At 35.4% G+C, this 25,262-nt stretch overlaps 2 protein-coding genes across 2 annotated transcripts; both read left to right on the plus strand.

Moving 5' to 3' along the window:
* Nucleotides 1-1,162: 1,162 nt before the first annotated feature.
* LOC134701200 (uncharacterized) lies at nt 1,163-17,576 on the plus strand. Its single transcript, XM_063562337.1, has 3 exons — nt 1,163-2,113; nt 11,842-11,907; nt 17,093-17,576. The coding sequence occupies exons 1-3, from the start codon at nt 1,237-1,239 to the stop codon at nt 17,392-17,394; spliced, it is 1,245 nt and encodes a 414-aa protein (XP_063418407.1). The 5' UTR covers nt 1,163-1,236; the 3' UTR covers nt 17,395-17,576.
* A 4,062-nt stretch (nt 17,577-21,638) lies between these two features.
* On the plus strand, nt 21,639-25,256 carry LOC134701203 (uncharacterized). The gene is made up of 3 exons (XM_063562339.1): nt 21,639-22,590; nt 23,076-23,141; nt 24,786-25,256. The coding sequence occupies exons 1-3, from the start codon at nt 21,729-21,731 to the stop codon at nt 25,202-25,204; spliced, it is 1,347 nt and encodes a 448-aa protein (XP_063418409.1). The 5' UTR covers nt 21,639-21,728; the 3' UTR covers nt 25,205-25,256.
* Nucleotides 25,257-25,262: the final 6 nt, after the last annotated feature.

Raw genomic sequence — 25,262 nt, forward strand, 5'->3', positions numbered from 1 at the left:
GGTGTTTTTTTGGGTGTTTTATACGTTTATCATACCTCCTTTAGTTTTCAGTCAACAACTGTTTTAAATTGAAAAAATATATATATATAAAAAAGAAGATGTGGTATGATTGCCAATAAGATAACTCTCCAAAAGTTACCATAATGACACATAAATTAACAGCTTTAATCAGTCACCGTATGGCCTTCAACAATGATCAAAGCCCATACCAGATAGTCAGCTATAAAAGACACCGAAGTGACAATGTAAAACAATTCAAACGAGAAAAACTAACTGCCTTATTTACAAAAAAAAATAAGCCTTTATAGCCACAATAAGACATCCAACTGTAGGGCTTTAGCTAAAACTCCGTTGCATCTTCTTTCCGCTCTTTAATTTAAATAAGCCTTTCTGATTAATATGAAAGGATTTATGAAGGGGAACCTTTTCAATAGACATACATGACTGATACTGTAGTCATCCTTATTGCAAACTGTTTGCAATATAGATAATTATTAAGTTAGAAATACAGCAAATTCTGTCAATCTGCAAAAAATACTTAGTACATGTATCAATCATTCGAGAAAAACGTTTGAGCTGAAGATAACTACAAAAAAAGTTATACACTTGGTAAGATTTCAAATGTCACAATTATCTTTAAAAGACAAACAGACTATTGAATGTAACTTTTAAAAGACAAACATGACACAACATAGAAAACTAAAGACTTAATGCAAATTGCGTGTAACGAATTGGCGAACACAGAGACTCAGAGCGTCTGCATTTTGCGATCTTCTAATCAAATCCCCCACTTTTTCAACTTCAGTACTGTAATGCCATACATACTTTTGAAATAACTTTAATGTGATTTAATAACAATGAATAACAACTCATAGTCATAACTAGAATGTATTATACCTAAACAGACCATTTTCGACATAAGGAGTTTATCTACTTAAACATTTTAGTGTACATGAAAAACTACAATTATTTAAAATTAATTCTGAAACAACACGATTCTATTGTTTATTTAATCTCTTGTATTGAGGTGTATTTTTTAATAAATATTATCTTTTGACCTTATTATTAAGAATTACTCTAATTTTACCACTGTGCCAATATTTCACTTAATCGGATTTAGTTGGATTTATGTGTATTTTATACCTTAACCTTTAAAGAAATGAATGTATAATAATTGCTTTCAATATGGCGGAATATTTCCTCAGAAGATAGTAAGATAATTTAATAACAAAAACAATGGGTCTACATTTGTGTTTTCTGTTTGTTATATATGTTTTGTCATCAGTATCTGGGGACCCTACCGGTTGTTCATATGATGCATCGACAATTTTATTCACCTGTAACGCAAGAAGTTGGAGTTTGCCTCTTGTATTTTCTGACTTTACAACTGCGCAGCCGCAAAGACTGATGCTGAAAGATGTTGATGGAGAAATCTCAGCAAGTGCACCAAATGGACCAGCATTTTCTGGATTCAGTAGTATTAACACTGCAACTTTTGACCCAGACTATGCGCCAGCCCTATATATCATGTGTTATTTCGGAGGGCAGTTAATTTTGGACAAAGACGCGTTTGCCGATTTCAGTTACGTTGAAGAAGTCAAAATCCTAAATTGTGATATTCTATCCATTCCAGTTGAAGCATTCTCTTACTTTGGAGATGTCAATCTATTCCACATTCAAGGCGGATCCATTTCTAATATGGTGGCTGATAGTTTCAAAAATCTGAACGTAAATCGAATGACAACAGTACCGAATCCAAAGGGAGAGTTCGCAATTATTAACTCAGAGCTGACTTCCGGTGCATTGGCATTCGGAGCATTGTTTAATATGCCAAACATTGAACGTGTGCTGATTGAAAACGCTCACCTATCAACAGTAACATCCGACATGTTCTATGCTTTATCAAAGTTAAATTATGCTTCCCTGAACTATAACACGTTTACAACCATCCCGAACAACATGTTTGCCAATGTCTTTGGCCTTGCCTCAGTAGATATGTATGGCATCAGCTGGGACTGTTCCTGTGACAACCTCTGGTTCTTAGACTATTTATCAGAGAACAATATCACTATGAATGGCGACATAGTCTGTAGCACGCCTGTTGATTACGAACGTAAGTGATATTGTATGTAGAACTCCTGTACAAAACGTACGTAAGTGACATTGTCTATAGTACTTCTGTTGATTACGAACTAGGTGACATTTTTCTGAAGCACTACTATTGATAACAAACGTAAGTGACATGGTCTATAAGACTCCTGTTGATTACGAACGTAAGTGTCGTTGTATGCAGCACTCCTGTTGATTACGAACGTAAGTGTCATTGTATGCAGCACTCCTGTTGATTACGAACGTAAGTGACATTGTATGTAGCACTCCTGTTGACTACGAACGTAAGTGACATTGTATGTAGCACTCCTGTTGATTACGAACGTTAGTGTCATTGTATGTAGCACTCCTGTTGACTACGAACGTTAGTGACATTGTATGTAGCACTCCTGTTGATTACGAACGTAAGTGTCATTGTATGCAGCACTCCTGTTGACTACGAACGTAAGTGACATTGTATGTAGCACTCCTGTTGATTACGAACGTAAGTGTCATTGTATGTAGCACTCCTGTTGATTACGAACGTAAGTGTCATTGTATGTAGAACTCCTGTTGACTACGAACGTAAGTGACATTGTATGTAGCACTCTTGATGATTACGAACGTGAGTGACATTGTATGTAGCACTCCTGTTGATTACGAACGTAAGTGTCATTGTATGCAGCACTCCTGTTGATTACGAACGTTAGTGTCATTGTATGTAGCACTCCTGTTGACTACGAATGTTAGTGACATTGTATGTAGTACTCTTGTTGATTACGAACGTAAGTGTCATTGTATGTAGCACTCATGTTGATTACGAACGTAAGTGTCATTGTATGTAGCACTCCTGTTGATTACGAACGTAAGTGTCATTGTATGTAGCACTCCTGTTGATTACGAACGTAAGTGACATTGTATATAGCACTCCTGTTGACTACGAACGTAAGTGACATTGTCGGTAGAACTCCTGTTGACTACGAACGTGAGTGACATTGTATGTAGCACTCCTGTTGATTACGAACGTAAGTGTCATTGTATGTATCACTCCTGTTGATTACGAACGTAAGTGACATTGTATATAGCACTCCTGTTGACTACGAACGTAAGTGACATTGTCGGTAGAACTCCTGTTGACTACGAACGTGAGTGACATTGTATGTAGCACTCCTGTTGATTACGAACGTAAGTGTCATTGTATGTAGCACTCCTGTTGATTACGAACGTAAGTGACATTGTATGTAGCACTCTTGATGATTACGAACGTAAGTGACATTGTATGTAGCACTCCTGTTGACTACGAACGTAAGTGACATTGTATGTAGCACTCCTGTTGATTACGAACGTAAGTGTCATTGTATGTAGCACTCCTGTTGATTACGAACGTAAGTGACATTGTATGTAGCACTCTTGATGATTACGAACGTAAGTGACATTGTATGTAGCACTCCTGTTGATTACGAACGTAAGTGTCATTGTATGTAGCACTCCTGTTGATTACGAACGTAAGTGTCATTGTATGTAGCACTCTTGATGATTACGAACGTAAGTGACATTGTATGTAGCACTCCTGTTGACTACGAACGTAAGTGACATTGTATGTAGCACTCCTGTTGATTACGAACGTAAGTGACATTGTATATAGCACTCCTGTTTACTACGAACGTAAGTGTCATTGTATGTAGCACTCCTGTTGATTACGAACGTAAGTGACATTGTATATAGCACTCCTGTTGATTACGAACGTAAGTGACATTGTATGTAGCACTCTTGATGATTACGAACGTAAGTGTTATTGTATGTAGCACTCCTGTTGATTACGAACGTAAGTGACATTGTATATAGCACTCCTGTTGACTACGAACGTAAGTGACATTGTCGGTAGAACTCCGGTTGACTACGAACGTGAGTGACATTGTATGTAGCACTCCTGTTGATTACGAACGTAAGTGTCATTGTATGTAGCACTCTTGATGATTACGAACGTAAGTGACATTGTATGTAGAACTCATGTTGACTACGAACGTAAGTGACATTGTATGTAGAACTCCTGTTGACTACGAACGTAAGTGACATTGTATGTAGCACTCTTGATGATTACGAACGTGAGTGACATTGTATGTAGCACTCCTGTTGATTACGAACGTAAGTGACATTGTATGTAGCACTCTTGATGATTACGAACGTTAGTGACATTGTATGTAGCACTCCTGTTGATTACGAACGTAAGTGACATTGTATGTAGCACTCCTGTTGATTACGAACGTTAGTGACATTGTCGGTAGAACTCCTGTTGACTACGAACGTAAGTGACATTATATGTAGCACTCTTGATGATTACGAACGTAAGTGACATTGTATGTAGAACTCATGTTGACTACGAACGTAAGTGACATTGTATGTAGAACTCCTGTTGACTACGAACGTAAGTGACATTGTATGTAGCACTCTTGATGATTACGAACGTGAGTGACATTGTATGTAGAACTCCTGTTGATTACGAACGTAATTGTCATTGTATGTAGCACTCCTGTTGATTACGAACGTAAGTGACATTGTATGTAGCACTCTTGATGATTACGAACGTTAGTGACATTGTATGTAGAACTCATGTTGACTACGAACGTAAGTGACATTGTATGTAGAACTCCTGTTGATTACGAACGTGAGTGACATTGTATGTAGAACTCCTGTTGACTACGAACGTAAGTGACATTGTATGTAGCACTCCTGTTGATTACGAACGTAAGTGACATTGTATGTAGAACTCCTGTTGACTACGAACGTAAGTGACATTGTATGTAGCACTCCTGTTGATTACGAACGTAAGTGTTATTGTATGTAGAACTCCTGTTGACTACGAACGTAAGTGACATTGTATGTAGAACTCCTGTTGATTACGAACGTAAGTGACATTGTATGTAGAACTCCTGTTGACTACGAACGTAAGTGACATTATATGTAGCACTCCTGTTGATTACGAACGTAAGTGTCATTGTATGTATCACTCCTGTTGACTACGAACGTAAGTGTCATTGTATGCAGCACTCCTGTTGACTACGAACGTAAGTGACATTGTATGTAGCACTCCTGTTGATTACAAACGTAAGTGACATTGTATGCAGCACTCCTGTTGACTACGAACGTAAGTGACATTGTATGCAGCACTCCTGTTGACTACGAACGTAAGTGACATTGTTTGTAGAACTCCTGTTGATTACGATCGTGAGTGTCATTGTATGTAGCACTCCTGTTGATTACGAACGTAAGTGTCATTGTATGTAGCACTCCTGTTGATTACGAACGTAAGTGACATTGTATGTAGCACTCTTGATGATTACGAACGTGAGTGACATTGTATGTAGAACTCCTGTTGATTACGAACGTAAGTGACATTGTATGTAGAACTCCTGTTGACTACGAACGTAAGTGACATTGTATGTAGCACTCTTGATGATTACGAACGGGAGTGACATTGTATGTAGCACTCCTGTTGATTACGAATGTAAGTGACATTGTATGTAGCACTCTTGATGATTACGAACGTTAGTGACATTGTATGTAGCACTCCTGTTGATTACGAACGTAAGTGACATTGTATGTAGCACTCCTGTTGATTACGAACGTTAGTGACATTGTCGGTAGAACTCCTGTTGACTACGAACGTAAGTGACATTGTATGTAGCACTCTTGATGATTACGAACGTAAGTGACATTGTATGTAGAACTCCTGTTGACTACGAACGTAAGTGACATTGTATGTAGCACTCCTGTTGATTACGAACGTAAGTGTTATTGTATGTAGAACTCCTGTTGACCACGAACGTAAGTGACATTGTATGTAGAACTCCTGTTGATTACGAACGTAAGTGACATTGTATGTAGAACTCCTGTTGACTACGAACGTAAGTGACATTATATGTAGCACTCCTGTTGATTACGAACGTAAGTGACATTGTATGTAGAACTCCTGTTGACTACGAACGTAAGTGACATTGTATGTAGCACTCCTGTTGATTACGAACGTAAGTGTCATTGTATGTAGCACTCCTGCTGATTACGAACGTAAGTGTCATTGTATGCAGCACTCCTGTTGACTACGAACGTAAGTGACATTGTATGTAGCACTCCTGTTGATTACGAACGTAAGTGACATTGTATGCAGCACTCCTGTTGACTACGAACGTAAGTGACATTGTATGCAGCACTCCTGTTGACTACGAACGTAAGTGACATTGTTTGTAGAACTCCTGTTGATAACGATCGTGAGTGTCATTGTATGTAGCACTCCTGTTGATTACGAACGTAAGTGTCATTGTATGTAGCACTCCTGTTGATTACGAACGTAAGTGACATTGTATGCAGCACTCCTGTTGATTACGAACGTAAGTGTCATTGTATGTAGCACTCCTGTTGACTACGAACGTAAGTGACATTGTATGTAGCACTCCTGTTGATTACGAACGTAAGTGTTATTGTATGTAGAACTCCTGTTGACTACGAACGTAAGTGACATTGTATGTAGAACTCCTGTTGATTACGAACGTAAGTGACATTGTATGTAGAACTCCTGTTGACTACGAACGTAAGTGACATTATATGTAGCACTCCTGTTGATTACGAACGTAAGTGTCATTGTATGTAGCACTCCTGCTGATTACGAACGTAAGTGTCATTGTATGCAGCACTCCTGTTGACTACGAACGTAAGTGACATTGTATGTAGCACTCCTGTTGATTACGAACGTAAGTGACATTGTATGCAGCACTCCTGTTGACTACGAACGTAAGTGACATTGTATGCAGCACTCCTGTTGACTACGAACGTAAGTGACATTGTTTGTAGAACTCCTGTTGATTACGATCGTGAGTGTCATTGTATGTAGCACTCCTGTTGATTACGAACGTAAGTGTCATTGTATGTAGCACTCCTGTTGATTACGAACGTAAGTGACATTGTATGTAGCACTCTTGATGATTACGAACGTGAGTGACATTGTATGTAGAACTCCTGTTGATTACGAACGTAAGTGACATTGTATGTAGAACTCCTGTTGACTACGAACGTAAGTGACATTGTATGTAGCACTCTTGATGATTACGAACGTGAGTGACATTGTATGTAGCACTCCTGTTGATTACGAACGTAAGTGACATTGTATGTAGCACTCTTGATGATTACGAACGTTAGTGACATTGTATGTAGCACTCCTGTTGATTACGAACGTAAGTGACATTGTATGTAGCACTCCTGTTGATTACGAACGTTAGTGACATTGTCGGTAGAACTCCTGTTGACTACGAACGTAAGTGACATTGTATGTAGCACTCTTGATTATTACGAACGTAAGTGACATTGTATGTAGAACTCCTGTTGACTACGAACGTAAGTGACATTGTATGTAGCACTCCTGTTGATTACGAACGTAAGTGTTATTGTATGTAGAACTCCTGTTGACCACGAACGTAAGTGACATTGTATGTAGAACTCCCGTTGATTACGAACGTAAGTGACATTGTATGTAGAACTCCTGTTGACTACGAACGTAAGTGACATTATATGTAGCACTCCTGTTGATTACGAACGTAAGTGACATTGTATGTAGAACTCCTGTTGACTACGAACGTAAGTGACATTGTATGTAGCACTCCTGTTGATTACGAACGTAAGTGTCATTGTATGTAGCACTCCTGCTGATTACGAACGTAAGTGTCATTGTATGCAGCACTCCTGTTGACTACGAACGTAAGTGACATTGTATGTAGCACTCCTGTTGATTACGAACGTAAGTGACATTGTATGCAGCACTCCTGTTGACTACGAACGTAAGTGACATTGTATGCAGCACTCCTGTTGACTACGAACGTAAGTGACATTGTTTGTAGAACTCCTGTTGATTACGATCGTGAGTGTCATTGTATGTAGCACTCCTGTTGATTACGAACGTAAGTGTCATTGTATGTAGCACTCCTGTTGATTACGAACGTAAGTGACATTGTATGCAGCATTCCTGTTGATTACGAACGTAAGTGTCATTGTATGTAGCACTCCTGTTGACTACGAACGTAAGTGACATTGTATGTAGCACTCCTGTTGATTACGAACGTAAGTGTCATTGTATGTAGCACTCCTGTTGATTACGAACGTAAGTGACATTGTATATAGCACTCCTGTTGACTACGAACGTAAGTGACATTGTCGGTGGAACTCCGGTTGACTACGAACGTGAGTGACATTGTATGTAGCACTCCTGTTGATTACGAACGTAAGTGACATTGTATATAGCACTCCTGTTTACTACGAACGTAAGTGTCATTGTATGTAGCACTCCTGTTGATTACGAACGTAATTGTCATTGTATGTAGCACTCCTGTTGATTACGAACGTAAGTGACATTGTATGTAGAACTCCTGTTGACTACGAACGTAAGTGACATTGTATGCAGCACTCCTGTTGACTACGAACGTAAGTGACATTGTTTGTAGAACTCCTGTTGATTACGATCGTGAGTGTCATTGTATGTAGCACTCCTGTTGATTACGAACGTAAGTGTCATTGTATGTAGCACTCCTGTTGATTACGAACGTAAGTGACATTGTATGTAGCACTCTTGATGATTACGAACGTGAGTGACATTGTATGTAGAACTCCTGTTGATTACGAACGTAAGTGACATTGTATGTAGAACTCCTGTTGACTACGAACGTAAGTGACATTGTATGTAGCACTCTTGATGATTACGAACGTGAGTGACATTGTATGTAGCACTCCTGTTGATTACGAACGTAAGTGACATTGTATGTAGCACTCTTGATGATTACGAACGTTAGTGACATTGTATGTAGCACTCCTGTTGATTACGAACGTAAGTGACATTGTATGTAGCACTCCTGTTGATTACGAACGTTAGTGACATTGTCGGTAGAACTCCTGTTGACTACGAACGTAAGTGACATTGTATGTAGCACTCTTGATTATTACGAACGTAAGTGACATTGTATGTAGAACTCCTGTTGACTACGAACGTAAGTGACATTGTATGTAGCACTCCTGTTGATTACGAACGTAAGTGTTATTGTATGTAGAACTCCTGTTGACCACGAACGTAAGTGACATTGTATGTAGAACTCCCGTTGATTACGAACGTAAGTGACATTGTATGTAGAACTCCTGTTGACTACGAACGTAAGTGACATTATATGTAGCACTCCTGTTGATTACGAACGTAAGTGACATTGTATGTAGAACTCCTGTTGACTACGAACGTAAGTGACATTGTATGTAGCACTCCTGTTGATTACGAACGTAAGTGTCATTGTATGTAGCACTCCTGCTGATTACGAACGTAAGTGTCATTGTATGCAGCACTCCTGTTGACTACGAACGTAAGTGACATTGTATGTAGCACTCCTGTTGATTACGAACGTAAGTGACATTGTATGCAGCACTCCTGTTGACTACGAACGTAAGTGACATTGTATGCAGCACTCCTGTTGACTACGAACGTAAGTGACATTGTTTGTAGAACTCCTGTTGATTACGATCGTGAGTGTCATTGTATGTAGCACTCCTGTTGATTACGAACGTAAGTGTCATTGTATGTAGCACTCCTGTTGATTACGAACGTAAGTGACATTGTATGCAGCATTCCTGTTGATTACGAACGTAAGTGTCATTGTATGTAGCACTCCTGTTGACTACGAACGTAAGTGACATTGTATGTAGCACTCCTGTTGATTACGAACGTAAGTGTCATTGTATGTAGCACTCCTGTTGATTACGAACGTAAGTGACATTGTATATAGCACTCCTGTTGACTACGAACGTAAGTGACATTGTCGGTGGAACTCCGGTTGACTACGAACGTGAGTGACATTGTATGTAGCACTCCTGTTGATTACGAACGTAAGTGACATTGTATATAGCACTCCTGTTTACTACGAACGTAAGTGTCATTGTATGTAGCACTCCTGTTGATTACGAACGTAAGTGACATTGTATATAGCACTCCTGTTTACTACGAACGTAAGTGTCATTGTATGTAGCACTCCTGTTGATTACGAACGTAAGTGACATTGTATATAGAACTCCTGTTGACTACGAACGTAAGTGACATTGTATGTAGCACTCTTGATGATTACGAACGTGAGTGACATTGTATGTAGAACTCATGTTGACTACGAACGTAAGTGACATTGTATGTAGAACTCCTGTTGATTACGAACGTGAGTGACATTGTATGTAGAACTCCTGTTGATTACGAACGTAATTGTCATTGTATGTAGCACTCCTGTTGATTACGAACGTAAGTGACATTGTATGTAGAACTCCTGTTGACTACGAACGTAAGTGACATTGTATGTAGCACTCTTGATGATTACGAACGTGAGTGACATTGTATGTAGAACTCATGTTGACTACGAACGTAAGTGACATTGTATGTAGAACTCCTGTTGATTACGAACGTGAGTGACATTGTATGTAGAACTCCTGTTGATTACGAACGTAATTGTCATTGTATGTAGCACTCCTGTTGATTACGAACGTAAGTGACATTGTATGTAGAACTCCTGTTGACTACGAACGTAAGTGACATTGTATGTAGCACTCCTGTTGATTACGAACGTAAGTGTTATTGTATGTAGCACTCTTGATGATTACGAACGTAAGTGACATTGTATGTAGAACTCTTGTTGACTACGAACGTAAGTGACATTGCATGTAGCACTCCTGTTGATTACGAACGTAAGTGTCATTGTATGTAGCACTCCTGTTGATTACGAACGTAAGTGACATTGTATGTAGCACTCCTGTTGATTACGAACGTAAGTGTCATTGTATGCAGCACTCCTGTTGACTACGAACGTAAGTGACATTGTATGTAGCACTCCTGTTGATTACGAACGTAAGTGACATTGTATGCAGCACTCCTGTTGACTACGAACGTAAGTGACATTGTATGCAGCACTCCTGTTGACTACGAACGTAAGTGACATTGTTTGTAGAACTCCTGTTGATTACGATCGTGAGTGTCATTGTATGCAGCACTCCTGTTGATTACGAACGTAAGTGTCATTGTATGTAGCACTCCTGTTGACTACGAACGTAAGTGACATTGTATGTAGCACTCCTGTTGATTACGAACGTAAGTGTCATTGTATGTAGCACTCCTGTTGACTACGAACGTAAGTGACATTGTATGCAGCACTCCTGTTGATTACGAACGTAAGTGACATTGTATGTAGCACTCTTGATGATTACGAACGTAAGTGTCATTGTATGCAGCACTCCTGTTGACTACGAACGTAAGTGACATTGTATGTAGCACTCCTGTTGATTACGAACGTAAGTGTCATTGTATGTAGCACTCCTGTTGATTACGAACGTAAGTGTCATTGTATGTAGCACTCCTGTTGATTACGAACGTAAGTGACATTGTTAGTAGCACTCCTGTTATTTACTTAAGTATGTTTTCAAAGTTGTTTTGGTACTTTCTTGTATTTTACGGCTAAGTATGTGTTGAACCATACATTTGATTTTAAGCACACATTAGAGAAAAAATGGATCTATATTCAACAAGGAAATAATTTACCTTAACGCATATTGATATAGATACACATTATCAATCTGATAATACATTATGGTCAGCACACGGGTCTTACTTGACGCAGTAATCATGAGTAATACGGTATTGTGCATGTACATACATAGCCACTGTTGATAAAATATGTCATCGCTACTTTTCTCTTTCAGATAAACGTGCCACAAAATACAACTTGGACACGTGTGTGACAGATGGGGTGTGTGGTAAAATAACAGGTAAAGTCTATGGGTTCTATAAATTTTAATACAAGCAGATTTAAGGTATATACCAATAGTACAAAAACCCAACAACAAAATGACATAACTAGGTCAAAATATTCTAAAACAGTGCTTGCAAGACTAAAAACTAGTTAAGAACTATTTCAACGAAGCAAGAAAACAGGATGAAAGATTAAAAAAGACATCAGTCTCTTAAACAGATGTAAGCAGCCAAAAAAAACAGACAAAATATAAGTAAAAACGATTGGACATGACAATAATGTTGATGATAAAACAGAAGCTAATCCACGATTTGATTTTGATTGATTGGGTCGGGTCTCGTAGATATCTATATTCTAACAAAATCATCGCAGAAATTTTACCTTCCAGTTACTTTTGCTGAATCTTTTAGGTGGAAGGCGCCAGGTGTGCTCCCGTCTGAATAAATGTTTGTATAATTATATTCAATAACGTGGAACTATGTCGGTACTTGCAATATATTGTTTTCTACAAACACTCAGATACATTTTGTTTTTACTAGGTATTGCTATTGGTAGTATGTCGGTACTTGTAATATATTGTTTTCTACAAACTCTCAGATACATTTTGTTTTTTTATACTAGGTATTGCTATTGGTAGTATGTCGGTACTTGTAATATATTGTTTTCTACAAACACTCAGATACATTTTGTTTTTACTAGGTATTGCTATTGGTAGTATGTCGGTACTTGTAATATATTGTTTTCTACAAACTCTCAGATACATTTTGTTTTTTTATACTAGGTATTGCTATAGCTAGTATGTCGGTACTTGTAATATATTGTTTTCTACAAACTCTCAGATACATTTTGTTCTTTAATACTAGGTATTGCTATAGCTAGTATGTCGGTACTTGTAATATATCGTTTTCTACAAACTCTCAGATACATTTTGTTTTTACTAGGTATTGCTATTGGTAGTATGTCGGTACTTGTAATATATTGTTTTCTACAAACTCTCAGATACATTTTGTTTTTTTATACTAGGTATTGCTATTGGTAGTATGTCGGTACTTGTAATATATTGTTTTCTACAAACACTCAGATACATTTTGTTTTTACTAGGTATTGCTATTGGTAGTATGTCGGTACTTGTAATATATTGTTTTCTACAAACTCTCAGATACATTTTGTTTTTTTATACTAGGTATTGCTATAGCTAGTATGTCGGTACTTGTAATATATTGTTTTCTACAAACTCTCAGATACATTTTGTTCTTTAATACTAGGTATTGCTATAGCTAGTATGTCGGTACTTGTAATATATCGTTTTCTACAAACTCTCCGATACATTTTGTTTTTACTAGGTATTGCTATTGGTAGTATGTCGGTACTTGTAATATATTGTTTTCTACAAACTCTCAGATACATTTTGTTTTTTTATACTAGGTATTGCTATTGGTAGTATGTCGGTACTTGTAATATATTGTTTTCTACAAACACTCAGATACATTTTATTTTTACTAGGTATTGCTATTGGTAGTATGTCGGTTCTTGTACTATATTGTTTTCTACAAACTCTCAGATACATTTTGTTTTTACTAGGTATTGCTATTGGTAGTATGTCGGTTCTTGTACTATATTGTTTTCTACAAACTCTCAGATACATTTTGTTTTTACTAGGTATTGCTATTGGTAGTATGTCGGTTCTTGTACTATATTGTTTTCTACAAACTCTCAGATACATTTTGTTTTTACTAGGTATTGCTATTGGTAGTATGTCGGTACTTGTAATATATTGTTTTCTACAAACACTCAGATACATTTTGTTTTTACTAGGTATTGCTATTGGTAGCATGTCGGTACTTGTAATATATTGTTTTCTACAAACACTCAGATACATTTTGTTCTTTGATACTAGGTATTGCTATTGGTAGTATGTCGGTACTTGTAATATATTGTTTTCTACAAACACTCAGATACATTTTGTTCTTTGATACTAGGTATTGCTATTGGTAGTATGTCGGTACTTGTAATATATTGTTTTCTACAAACTCTCAGATACATTTTGTTTATACTAGGTATTGCTATTGGTAGTATGTCGGTACTTGTAATATATTGTTTTCTACAAACACTCAGATACATTTTATTTTTACTAGGTATTGCTATTGGTAGTATGTCGGTTCTTGTACTATATTGTTTTCTACAAACTCTCAGATACATTTTGTTTATACTAGGTATTGCTATTGGTAGTATGTCGGTACTTGTAATATATTGTTTTCTACAAACTCTCAGATACATTTTATTTTTACTAGGTATTGCTATTGGTAGTATGTCGGTTCTTGTACTATATTGTTTTCAACAAACTCTCAGATACATTTTGTTTTTACTAGGTATTGCTATAGCTAGTATGTCGGTACTTGTAATATATTGTTTTCTACAAACTCTCAGATACATTTTGTTTTTACTAGGTATTGCTATTGGTAGTATGTCGGTACTTGTAATATATTGTTTTCTACAAACACTCAGATACATTTTGTTTTTACTAGGTATTGCTATTGGTAGTATGTCGGTACTTGTAATATATTGTTTTCTACAAACTCTCAGATACATTTTGTTTTTACTAGGTATTGCTATAGCTAGTATGTCGGTACTTGTAATATATTGTTTTCTACAAACTCTCAGATACATTTTGTTTTTACTAGGTATTGCTATTGGTAGTATGTCGGTACTTGTAATATATTGTTTTCTACAAACACTCAGATACATTTTGTTTTTACTAGGTATTGCTATAGCTAGTATGTCGGTACTTGTAATATATTGTTTTCTACAAACTCTCAGATACATTTTGTTTTTTATACTAGGTATTGCTATTGGTAGTATGTCGGTACTTGTAATATATTGTTTTCTACAAACACTCTCAGATACATTTTGTTCTTTAATACTAGGTATTGCTATTGGTAGTATGTCGGTACTTGTAATATATTGTTTTCTACAAACACTCAGATACATTTTGTTTTTTATACTAGGTATTGCTATTGGTAGTATGTCGGTACTTGTAATATATTGTTTTCTACAAACTCTCAGATACATTTTGTTTTTACTAGGTATTGCTATAGCTAGTATGTCGGTACTTGTAATATATTGTTTTCTACAAACTCTCAGATACATTTTGTTTTTACTAGGTATTGCTATTGGTAGTATGTCGGTACTTGTAATATATTGTTTTCTACAAACACTCAGATACATTTTGTTTTTACTAGGTATTGCTATAGCTAGTATGTCGGTACTTGTAATATATTGTTTTCTACAAACTCTCAGATACATTTTGTTTTTTATACTAGGTATTGCTATTGGTAGTATGTCGGTACTTGTAATATATTGTTTTCTACAAACACTCTCAGATACATTTTGTTCTTTAATACTAGGTATTGCTATTGGTAGTATGTCGGTACTTGTAATATATTGTTTTCTACAAACACTCAGATACATTTTGTTTTTTATACTAGGTATTGCTATTGGTAGTATGTCGGTACTTGTAATATATTGTTTTCTACAAACACTCAGATACATTTTGTTTTTACTAGGTATTGCTATTGGTAGTATGTCGGTACTTGTAATATATTGTTTTCTACAAACACTCAGATACATTTTGTTTTTACTAGGTATTGCTATTGGTAGTATGTCGGTACTTGTAATATATTGTTTTCTACAAACTCTCAGATACATTATGTTTTTACTAGGTATTGCTATTGGTAGTATGTCGGTACTTGTAATATATTGTTTTCTACAAACTCTCAGATACATTTTGTTTTTACTAGGTATTGCTATTGGTAGTATGTCGGTACTTGTAATATATTGTTTTCTACAAACACTCAGATACATTTTGTTTTTACTAGGTATTGCTATTGGTAGTATGTCGGTACTTGTAATATATTGTTTTCTACAAACACTCAGATACATTTTGTTTTTACTAGGTATTGCTATTGGTAGTATGTCGGTACTTGTAATATATCGTTTTCTACAAACACTCAGATACATTTTGTTTTTACTAGGTATTGCTATTGGTAGTATGTCGGTTCTTGTACTATATTGTTTTCTACAAACTCTCAGATACATTTTGTTTTTACTAGGTATTGCTATTGGTAGTATGTCGGTACTTGTAATATATTGTTTTCTACAAACACTCAGATACATTTTGTTTTTACTAGGTATTGCTATTGGTAGTATGTCGGTACTTGTAATATATTGTTTTCTACAAACACTCAGATACATTTTGTTTTTACTAGGTATTGCTATTGGTAGTATGTCGGTACTTGTAATATATCGTTTTCTACAAACACTCAGATACATTTTGTTTTTACTAGGTATTGCTATTGGTAGTATGTCGGTACTTGTAATATATTGTTTTCTACAAACACTCAGATACATTTTGTTTTTACTAGGTATTGCTATTGGTAGTATGTCGGTACTTGTACTATATTGTTTTCTACAAACTCTCAGATACATTTTGTTTTTACTAGGTATTGCTATTGGTAGTATGTCGGTACTTGTAATATATTGTTTTCTACAAACACTCAGATACATTTTGTTTTTACTAGGTATTGCTATTGGTAGTATGTCGGTACTTGTACTATATTGTTTTCTACAAACTCTCAGATACATTTTGTTTTTACTAGGTATTGCTATTGGTAGTATGTCGGTACTTGTAATATATCGTTTTCTACAAACACTCAGATACATTTTGTTTTTACTAGGTATTGCTATTGGTAGTATGTCGGTACTTGTAATATATTGTTTTCTACAAACACTCAGATACATTTTGTTTTTACTAGGTATTGCTATTGGTAGTATGTCGGTACTTGTAATATATCGTTTTCTACAAACACTCAGATACATTTTGTTTTTACTAGGTATTGCTATTGGTAGTATGTCGGTACTTGTAATATATTGTTTTCTACAAACACTCAGATACATTTTGTTTTTACTAGGTATTGCTATTGGTAGTATGTCGGTACTTGTAATATATCGTTTTCTACAAACACTCAGATACATTTTGTTTTTACTAGGTATTGCTATTGGTAGTATGTCGGTTCTTGTACTATATTGTTTTCTACAAACACTCAGATACATTTTGTTTTTACTAGGTATTGCTATTGGTAGTATGTCGGTACTTGTAATATATTGTTTTCTACAAACACTCAGATACATTTTGTTTTTACTAGGTATTGCTATTGGTAGTACGTGTGTGAGCATGTTCGAGCTGATTAACTACATCCTCTTGTTAATCACACTCGTCATCTCATGTGCAGCTCTTGGTCTTATTATCCACACTAAGCGGCAAGTCAGTGACACCATAGAACCAAACAAACCTGAACAATCACCTAGCAGGAACACGAGCCAAAACAGAATTGCAGGAAATCAACGAGAGCCGCCATCTTTAGAAGAATTACAAGCTGGTCCGTTGCCTAGGAAACAAACTGGAGCTACTATCAGTAACATGGATTCCATAGATACGGAAGCTTAATCAACGAAGTGCGTTTACAGCTATAAAGTAATCGTTTCAAAGTTAACGAAAATACAAATGTATTATATATAAAGTAAAGTAATTTGTAGTATGTTTCATTTCTAAGTTGTTTTATTTATTTATTGTATTGTATGTAATTGTATGTTGTATGTATTTACCTCTTGTTTCACATGTAAATGTGACGGGTGTTTTTAAAATAAAGCATATTGTATATTGAGTATAAATATTCAAATAAAAATACAGAACATTTTAATTCAAGTTGTAATTGTAATAATGTTGATTCATTCGTTGCGTATTAATTTGTATGGTTTTGGTTTGGATAAAAGCAAAATATCAAAGTTCAATAGAATAGTGTTTGCTTATTGACTTTTATGCAGATTTGGTCAAAAACTCGAATTCAAATTCTCACGATCATGAAAATCACAATTATAGTCCAGTCAATTTAGCATAAATGTGACCCTAACCCGAAAGTAATTGCAACAGAAGATTTTTATGTTTTAATCTTTAGCATTATACACCAAATATACACAGAAAAAAGTCCTATAAAATCTAACTTGAGGAAGAGTAAAACAATCACCATTTATAATTCGTATGGAGATTGGCATTGAAAAGGGAGATAACTTTTACAAAAGAGGCAGAAATATCAATAAAAAATACAACTTTACCGCGTTTATTTATCAGAATGTATTGATTCTTGATTTTTTAGCGGTCTTTAGAGTATAACAAACAACTCTAAAGGTGTTTTCATATCTTTTATCAAGCTATAATCTACATTTCGTCATTCATTAGTTGACCATTTATTGAAGTTTTCAACATATCAAGGTAAAGAATCACAAATTTAATAATAAGTAAGTTGCTGAAAAAATATAATATACAGATAGAAACAAGACCAAATTTTCACATTATTTTTTCAAAATGGTAACAAAGGTTCAAATTTGCAATTTCTTTAAAGAAAAATGCACGAAAAAAAAGAAACTACCCATAACACTTCTGTATTGTACATTTCGTAAGCAGAGGATTATATAATTTAGTCAAATTCAAACTTATAATCCCATCAAACTATCATACTTTACATAAATTTTAAGAAAAGCAACCAAAAACTAACCAAAATTGACTTATTTTTTGCAAGAGTTATCTTCCCTTCTATTATAAATTTCAATATGCTGGTTTTGAGTTTTCCTCAAGTTAGATTTTATGGGACTTTTTTCTGTGCATATAAAGGGCATAAAGCTATAGATAAACTAAAACTTTTCTGTTGTTATTAGTTTGAGGTTAAATCTTAGTTTGACTGGACTAATATTTTCTTCAATCAACGACATTTTAGTACTCTCGAAATAACCTCAGTCTATAGCTTTGTGAATATGTTATTTGTATTTGTTCGTTACCATTAATTGCAGTTTTTAATTCAAGAATTAGTTTATAAGATGTTGTTAGCAATTGTATTTTGTTTGAAATTCAAGTGTTGCTACTTCTCTTAGTCAAAGGAAAATATTAGGTTTTAACAAGTTAGGTAGTGAAATGTTTTTTGCAGCTTCAATTAAGTGTTTCGTGAAATTTCATGTCGGTCACCTGCAGTCGTTTATCTTTATAAGTCTGTTTTAAACTTTTTTCCTCTAACAAAATGGCAATTTTAACATATTTGTTTTCTTTAATCTTTTGGTAATAGTGTAAAGACGCTTAGTGCGATACCCGTCTTCAAATAAACATCAGTTTAATTAATGCATTAACCGAGTGATTTATTGTTTGTATTAACGCCACTATTTAGCTAAAACGTGATGGTAAATTTGGAGTGCTCGGCAATTATCAAAGACCCTCGTCAGTAAGTAAGTAAGCAAGTAAGCAAGTAAGTAAATTATTTATTATAGTGACATGTGTTTTTCACAAAATATTATATAATACAGTGAGATATAAAAACAATAATAAGAACACCCGACCCTTTGGGTCTATAAGTCACTTAAAATATAAATATCAATGAACAACCTGTATTTCTAGTCAATCAAGATTCATGAAATTCAACAGAACTTTAAAAAACTGTATCAATCTCAATGCTTCTTCTACTAACATTTAGTTTGTATACCGTACATAATAAAATGGTAGTTTAACAAATAAGCAGACAAAGGTAGAAAAAAGTAGGACTGAGTTATATGATAAAAATGTTTTCGTTGCAGCGAACTGTATAACATTTGTTTGACGAAGACTCAAGTGGTATCGTTAATGGTCATCTACCCTATGAAACAAAATAACAGGATACGTAACTTGTAAATTAAGTTTAGTCTTAGAGGCATGATGTTTTATTAGTTGTTAGTGGCTTTTAACTAGCTGTTAGATAACTGCGAGTACTCTCAGATCTGTTTGTTGTGTCTTTTTTGTGTCGGGATGTATAAGTACCCGGCCACGTCCACTTTTATTTTTTGTCTTTCTGATGAGTTAAGCCTTTTTCAACTGATTTTTATAGTTCGTGTCTTATGTTGTACTATTATACCACTGTCCCAGGTTAGGGGGAGGGTTGGAATCCCGCCACATTATTGTTGTATGTGCCTGTCCCAAGTCAGGAGCCTGTAATCAGTGGTTGTCGTTTGTTTATGTGTTACATATTTGTTTTTCGTTCATTTTTTTTACATAAATAAGGCCGTTAGTTTTCTCGTTTGAATTGTTCTACATTGTCTTATCGGGGCCTTTTATAGCTGACTATGCGGTATGGGCTTTGCTCATTGTTGAAGGCCGTATGGTGACCTATAGTTGTTAATGTGTGTGTCATGTTGGTCTTTTGTGGATAGTTGTCTCATTGGCAATCATACCACATCTTCTTTTTTATATAATATCATATCGGTCAATAATACTTTATTCGGAAATTACAGTGAAATGGACAAAGAAAAATCATACAGAATAGCACATTATTGACAAACCAATCAAGAATTACAAAGATTTCACATATCAAGTTTGCACCTGTTCTAAGACTTGAACCAAATTGTTTAGTGGCTTACGTTTGTTGATGTGATTCATAAATGTTTCTTGTTTCTTGATTTTTTATATAGATAAGACCGTTTGTTTTCCTGTTAGAATAGTTTTAACACTAGTCATTATTGGGCCCTTTTAATAGCTTGCTGTTGTGAGTAAGCCAAGGCTCCGTGTTGAAGGCCGTACCCTCACCTATAATGGTTTAACTTTACACATTCTGACTTGGATGGAGAGTTTTGTCAATGGCGATCATACAACATTTTCTCAATTTTTATATGTAACTCATTTTCGCAACTTTATTTCCATTTCCGTTTCAATATATAGTTCATTGTTACTATCCGAAGTTTAGAATGGTTTGGTTTTAAAATTTGATTCCTTTAATAAGTAAAGAGTCCTCTATTCTATATATATGAGATTTGTTTTGCTAAAGAATAATATTGAACTGTGTGCATATAATGGACGAAAAGGAGTAGGTCCGGTAAGGACAAATTTTGGCCTCAAATTTTAGGTTCATCTGACAAAAGATTTTGACCCCTTTTAAACACTTAAGTGTCTATTTTCTTTGATTAATTTAGTTCATGTGAAAGATTTTAACTAATTTAGTCATTAAAACGATCCGATGCAAGCTGATATATGAAAAATCTAACAAATACATGTATGCCGGAAAATGTAACTTTTCAGATGGTTTTTGTCAAAAAAAGTGGCCGCATCTGTGTTCATCCTCGACCTTTATATACGTTATGAATAATCATCAAATACAACTTACATTTCAATATTAAGGATGAACACGAATGCGGCCACTTTCGTTTTACACAGAAACCGTCTAAAATTTAACTAAAATACTAAACTTGTAAAGATTTCAGTAATTTTGCATTAAGCATGACTTAATGACTGTCCCTTTGGTATCTTTCGTCCCTCTTTTAATGGTGCTAGTACCTGATATTTGTGCATTTTATTGTAAAAAAAAGAGCCCATAGTAATGTAGCAGAAACATTCGACTGTCCAATTAATAACTAAAAGTTTACATTTTAACAATTTTGTAAAATTGCTATATTTTGGGTCCAAAAAGGGGTTTTACTGAACCTACTCTTTTGTTCAACTTACTTTTTGACAAAGGAAAATAGAAAAAACACCCACTTGGTTATACTAGTTGTTACAACAATTTACCGGTATCATATCGTATATTACTATTTAATCTTAGCATGTTCAAATGATTAAAATAGTAGGTTAAAATGGTAATCGGATAAAGTGGTAATCCAAATCCATACACTAAACCAAATCAATGGAGGCATTCTTCATACACAGTATTTACCCCACAATTGGATGATAAAATGTGGATCTGTTATAAAACGATCAGGAAGTGAAAAGGACCAAACATGTATTCCACAATAGTGGTGTGTTTATGTTTCTGTGTGCTTACACCGTTGTCTGCACTTCCTGTTGGCTGTACTTACGATTCAACACAAATTCTCTACACTTGTAGTGCAAGAAGTTGGTCTTTGCCTTTGGCGTACGCTGACTTTGACAGCGTAGAACCACAGCGAATAGTTTTGGAAGAACTATCTGGAACAATAGCAGCAAATACGTTTTCTGGATTCACGAGTATCAACATTGCAAACTTCGATTCAAAGTATGTTCCAAGTCTTTATATGATATGCTATGCAAACTCTGATATAATCCTTGACAGCGCTGCGTTCACTGATTTCTCGTTTATCGACGAGGTTAAGATTATCGATTGTGGATTATTATCGATTCCATCGGATGTGTTTTCGGGATTTGGCGATGTCAATTTGTTTCATATCACCGGTGGATCCATCACTAACATGCATCCTGATGGTTTCAAAGGACTAAATGTGAAAAAGATGACACAATACAGTGATCCTCTCGGAGAATTCGCCATCATAAACTCACGAGTCGTAGGCAGTACAATGGCCACCGGGGCTCTGTTTAATTTGCTTGAAGTGGAGCGAGTGCGCCTTGAACGTGCACATTTAATGGTGCTGCAGGCTGACATGTTTTCCGCTCTGAAAAAGCTGAAGTATATTTCTCTAAATGACAACATAATGACCAAGCTGGAGGGTAATATGTTTACAGGCCTAGATGCATTATCTCAAGTGGATTTGTACGGAATCAGTTGGTTCTGCACGTGTGGGTATCTCTGGTTCTTAGAGTATTCCAAAGAAAATAACATCACCATTGGCGGGGATATTGTTTGCCAAGACCCAGCTGATTATTTAAGTAAGTTATCCTTTTATTCTTCTATTTTCATGTAGATACATTTCAAAAAGGATTTTTATTATATAAGTAATCTTAAAAAGAGGCACGGCATAACGTCGTGATATTACAGGTATCTTTGTTTGTCTGAAGTTATAGAAGAAGTATGCCACAAGAAACTAACCATCAACCAGAAACTCATTCGTATAGTGTTGCGATCGTCGGTAGCAAACTTCTGTCCACTTGGTAAAACCAATCTGGAACTATCGTATATCATGTAAAATGATGTGAAATGTGCATCCCCTTTTTCAAATATTCATATAAAAAGTGGCAGATCGGATGTAGTGTTATATCACAACTCTCCATCAGACAACAAATGACTTAGAAGTTATAGGTCATCGTGGAATTCTTTTTTGTCTACATACGATATTTGTGACGCATTAGTGACATACATTTGTAATTTATCCGGCTATCAGCTGTTTTTCATCAATATTTTTTTTTTATTTCAGACAAGAGAGCTACAACTTACTACCAGAGCACGTGTGTAGAGTATATCGTGTGCGATGGTCAAATCGGTAAATATATTATTTGTTCTTCGTGCCATGTGACCGGAAACTACGTTTGTAATAGGGCATGTTTTAAAAATGTTAATGAAGTTTAATTTAGAATTTTTGAAATACTAATTAAGGCTTTTCAACCTCAGGCATAGATTACTTCAGCTGTATTTGCCAAAACTTTTAGGAATTTTGGTCCTCAATGTTCTTCAACTTCGTACTTTATTTGGCCTTTTAAACTTTTTTGGATACGAGCGTCACTGATGAGTCTTGTGTAGACGAAACGCGCGTCTGGCGTATATACAAAATTTTAGTCCTTGTATCTATGATGAGTTTATTTAATATAAGAACAGAGAATGCAAAAAATCTATAATAGAAAAATAAAGGACTTGGGATATCCATCTATGACACAAAATCAGTACATGCACAGCAAAAAAACAAACCACACAAGAGGCAAAGAAACAGAGATCACTTTTATTGCTGTTCTTAATCTTAAAGATTCAGTGATTCTTCAACACGCGGCAAAACAACTCTCACCTCACTACAAGTTTAAATGACCCCTACAGGTAGCACCTGTTTAAAAGGAATTTGTTGAAAATGATTAGATGGATATAGGAAGATGTGGTGTGAGTGCCTATGAGACAACTCTCCATCCAAATAACAATTTAAAAAGTAAACCATTATAGGTTGATGTTTACTTTCAGTTGTCCTTCCCATGTTACCGAATATAACTGCTGTAAGAGTACATTTGTTTTAAAAATCAAAGTAAAAACCGTAAGTGTAAGTGGTCTCTGTCTGTTTTAAATGAACACTAAATTTATTTCCTACTTAATACTATTATTTTCTAGTTTGTTGTCTACTTGAAATTTAACACAAGTTTCATACTTGAAGAAAACACTTTCACCTCAGTAAATTTTGCATTATTATACGAGAGTCACAAATAGTAAATTTATATTTCTTATTTTTGAAAAAATATATTCTATAGAATAGCCGGTATCATTTTGATGTTAAACAAGTAAAAAGTTTAATTTTTTAACCTGATTGGTTTTTATTCACCACCTACGATAGTAGAAGTTTTGTGGTCTGTGCGTCCGTTCGTCCGTCTGTTCTTTTCTCCGTCTCTACCTGTTCAGGTTAAAGTTGTTGCTCAAGGTAGTTTTTGGTGAAGTTGAAGTCCAATCAACTTGAAACTATGTATGCAGGTTCCGTATGATATATTCTTTTTAATTTAAGTTTTAACCTCAATTTCACGGTCAACTGCATAGAAAATGCTAGTGCGAGTAGGATATTCGTGTACTGTGGACACAATCTTGTTACCGTTTGATCTAATGTTGTGCTGCTACACCGCTGTATAAGAAAATTTTACCCACCAGTGACTTAACTAAACCAGGTTAGGGGAAGGTTATAAAAAAAAAATTATATAGATAAACTGGTATTCTGTAAACTACTGAACACTGGAATCTTTTTATATTCCCATTGTTAGTATATATTGCAATTGCTATTCGCTCAGGTAACATATATGATTTTAATATAAAATTGTGATACATGTATCTAGTAATTGTATCAATGCTAAACTAATTGAAAGTTCAAAGCTATTTCATTTTGTACATTTTGTACCGCTACAAAACCAATGTTGTTTTACAAATCCTATTGTTGTATCTTCAGGTATAGCCATGGGAGCGAGTTGTATGACACTGGTACACATGCTGACCTATGGCTTCACTCTGATTGTATGTATTCTATCATGTGTAGCATTCGGCATGACTGTCCATTCATACCGTAAAGCTAAAGCTGCCGGGCTGCTTGACAAAAATGAAGAACCCAGACAAGGTCGGAAGTTAAGTGGTTCTACGTGGAACAAGATCGATGACGATGGTTCAAAAAGGAAATCCGGCAGGGATCCAAATAGAAGACGCGACGAGAATCAACCAGAACGACGACAGGACAGACGAACACGAGAACCCTCTGATCGAAACCATGACAGACACGCACGCGAACCCTCTGACCGCTCAGAACGAAGGGTATCACAGAATATCATTAGATCGCCTAGGTCGGATCCGTCCATCCATAATTTTGATTTTTAGCTCCGTCTTTAAAATTAAACTGCTAATTACAGATAGCCCTAGGAATTTCAAGCTTGAC

Source organism: Mytilus trossulus, unplaced genomic scaffold (assembly GCF_036588685.1).
Source record: "Mytilus trossulus isolate FHL-02 unplaced genomic scaffold, PNRI_Mtr1.1.1.hap1 h1tg000233l__unscaffolded, whole genome shotgun sequence".
NCBI lineage: Eukaryota > Metazoa > Mollusca > Bivalvia > Mytilida > Mytilidae > Mytilus > Mytilus trossulus.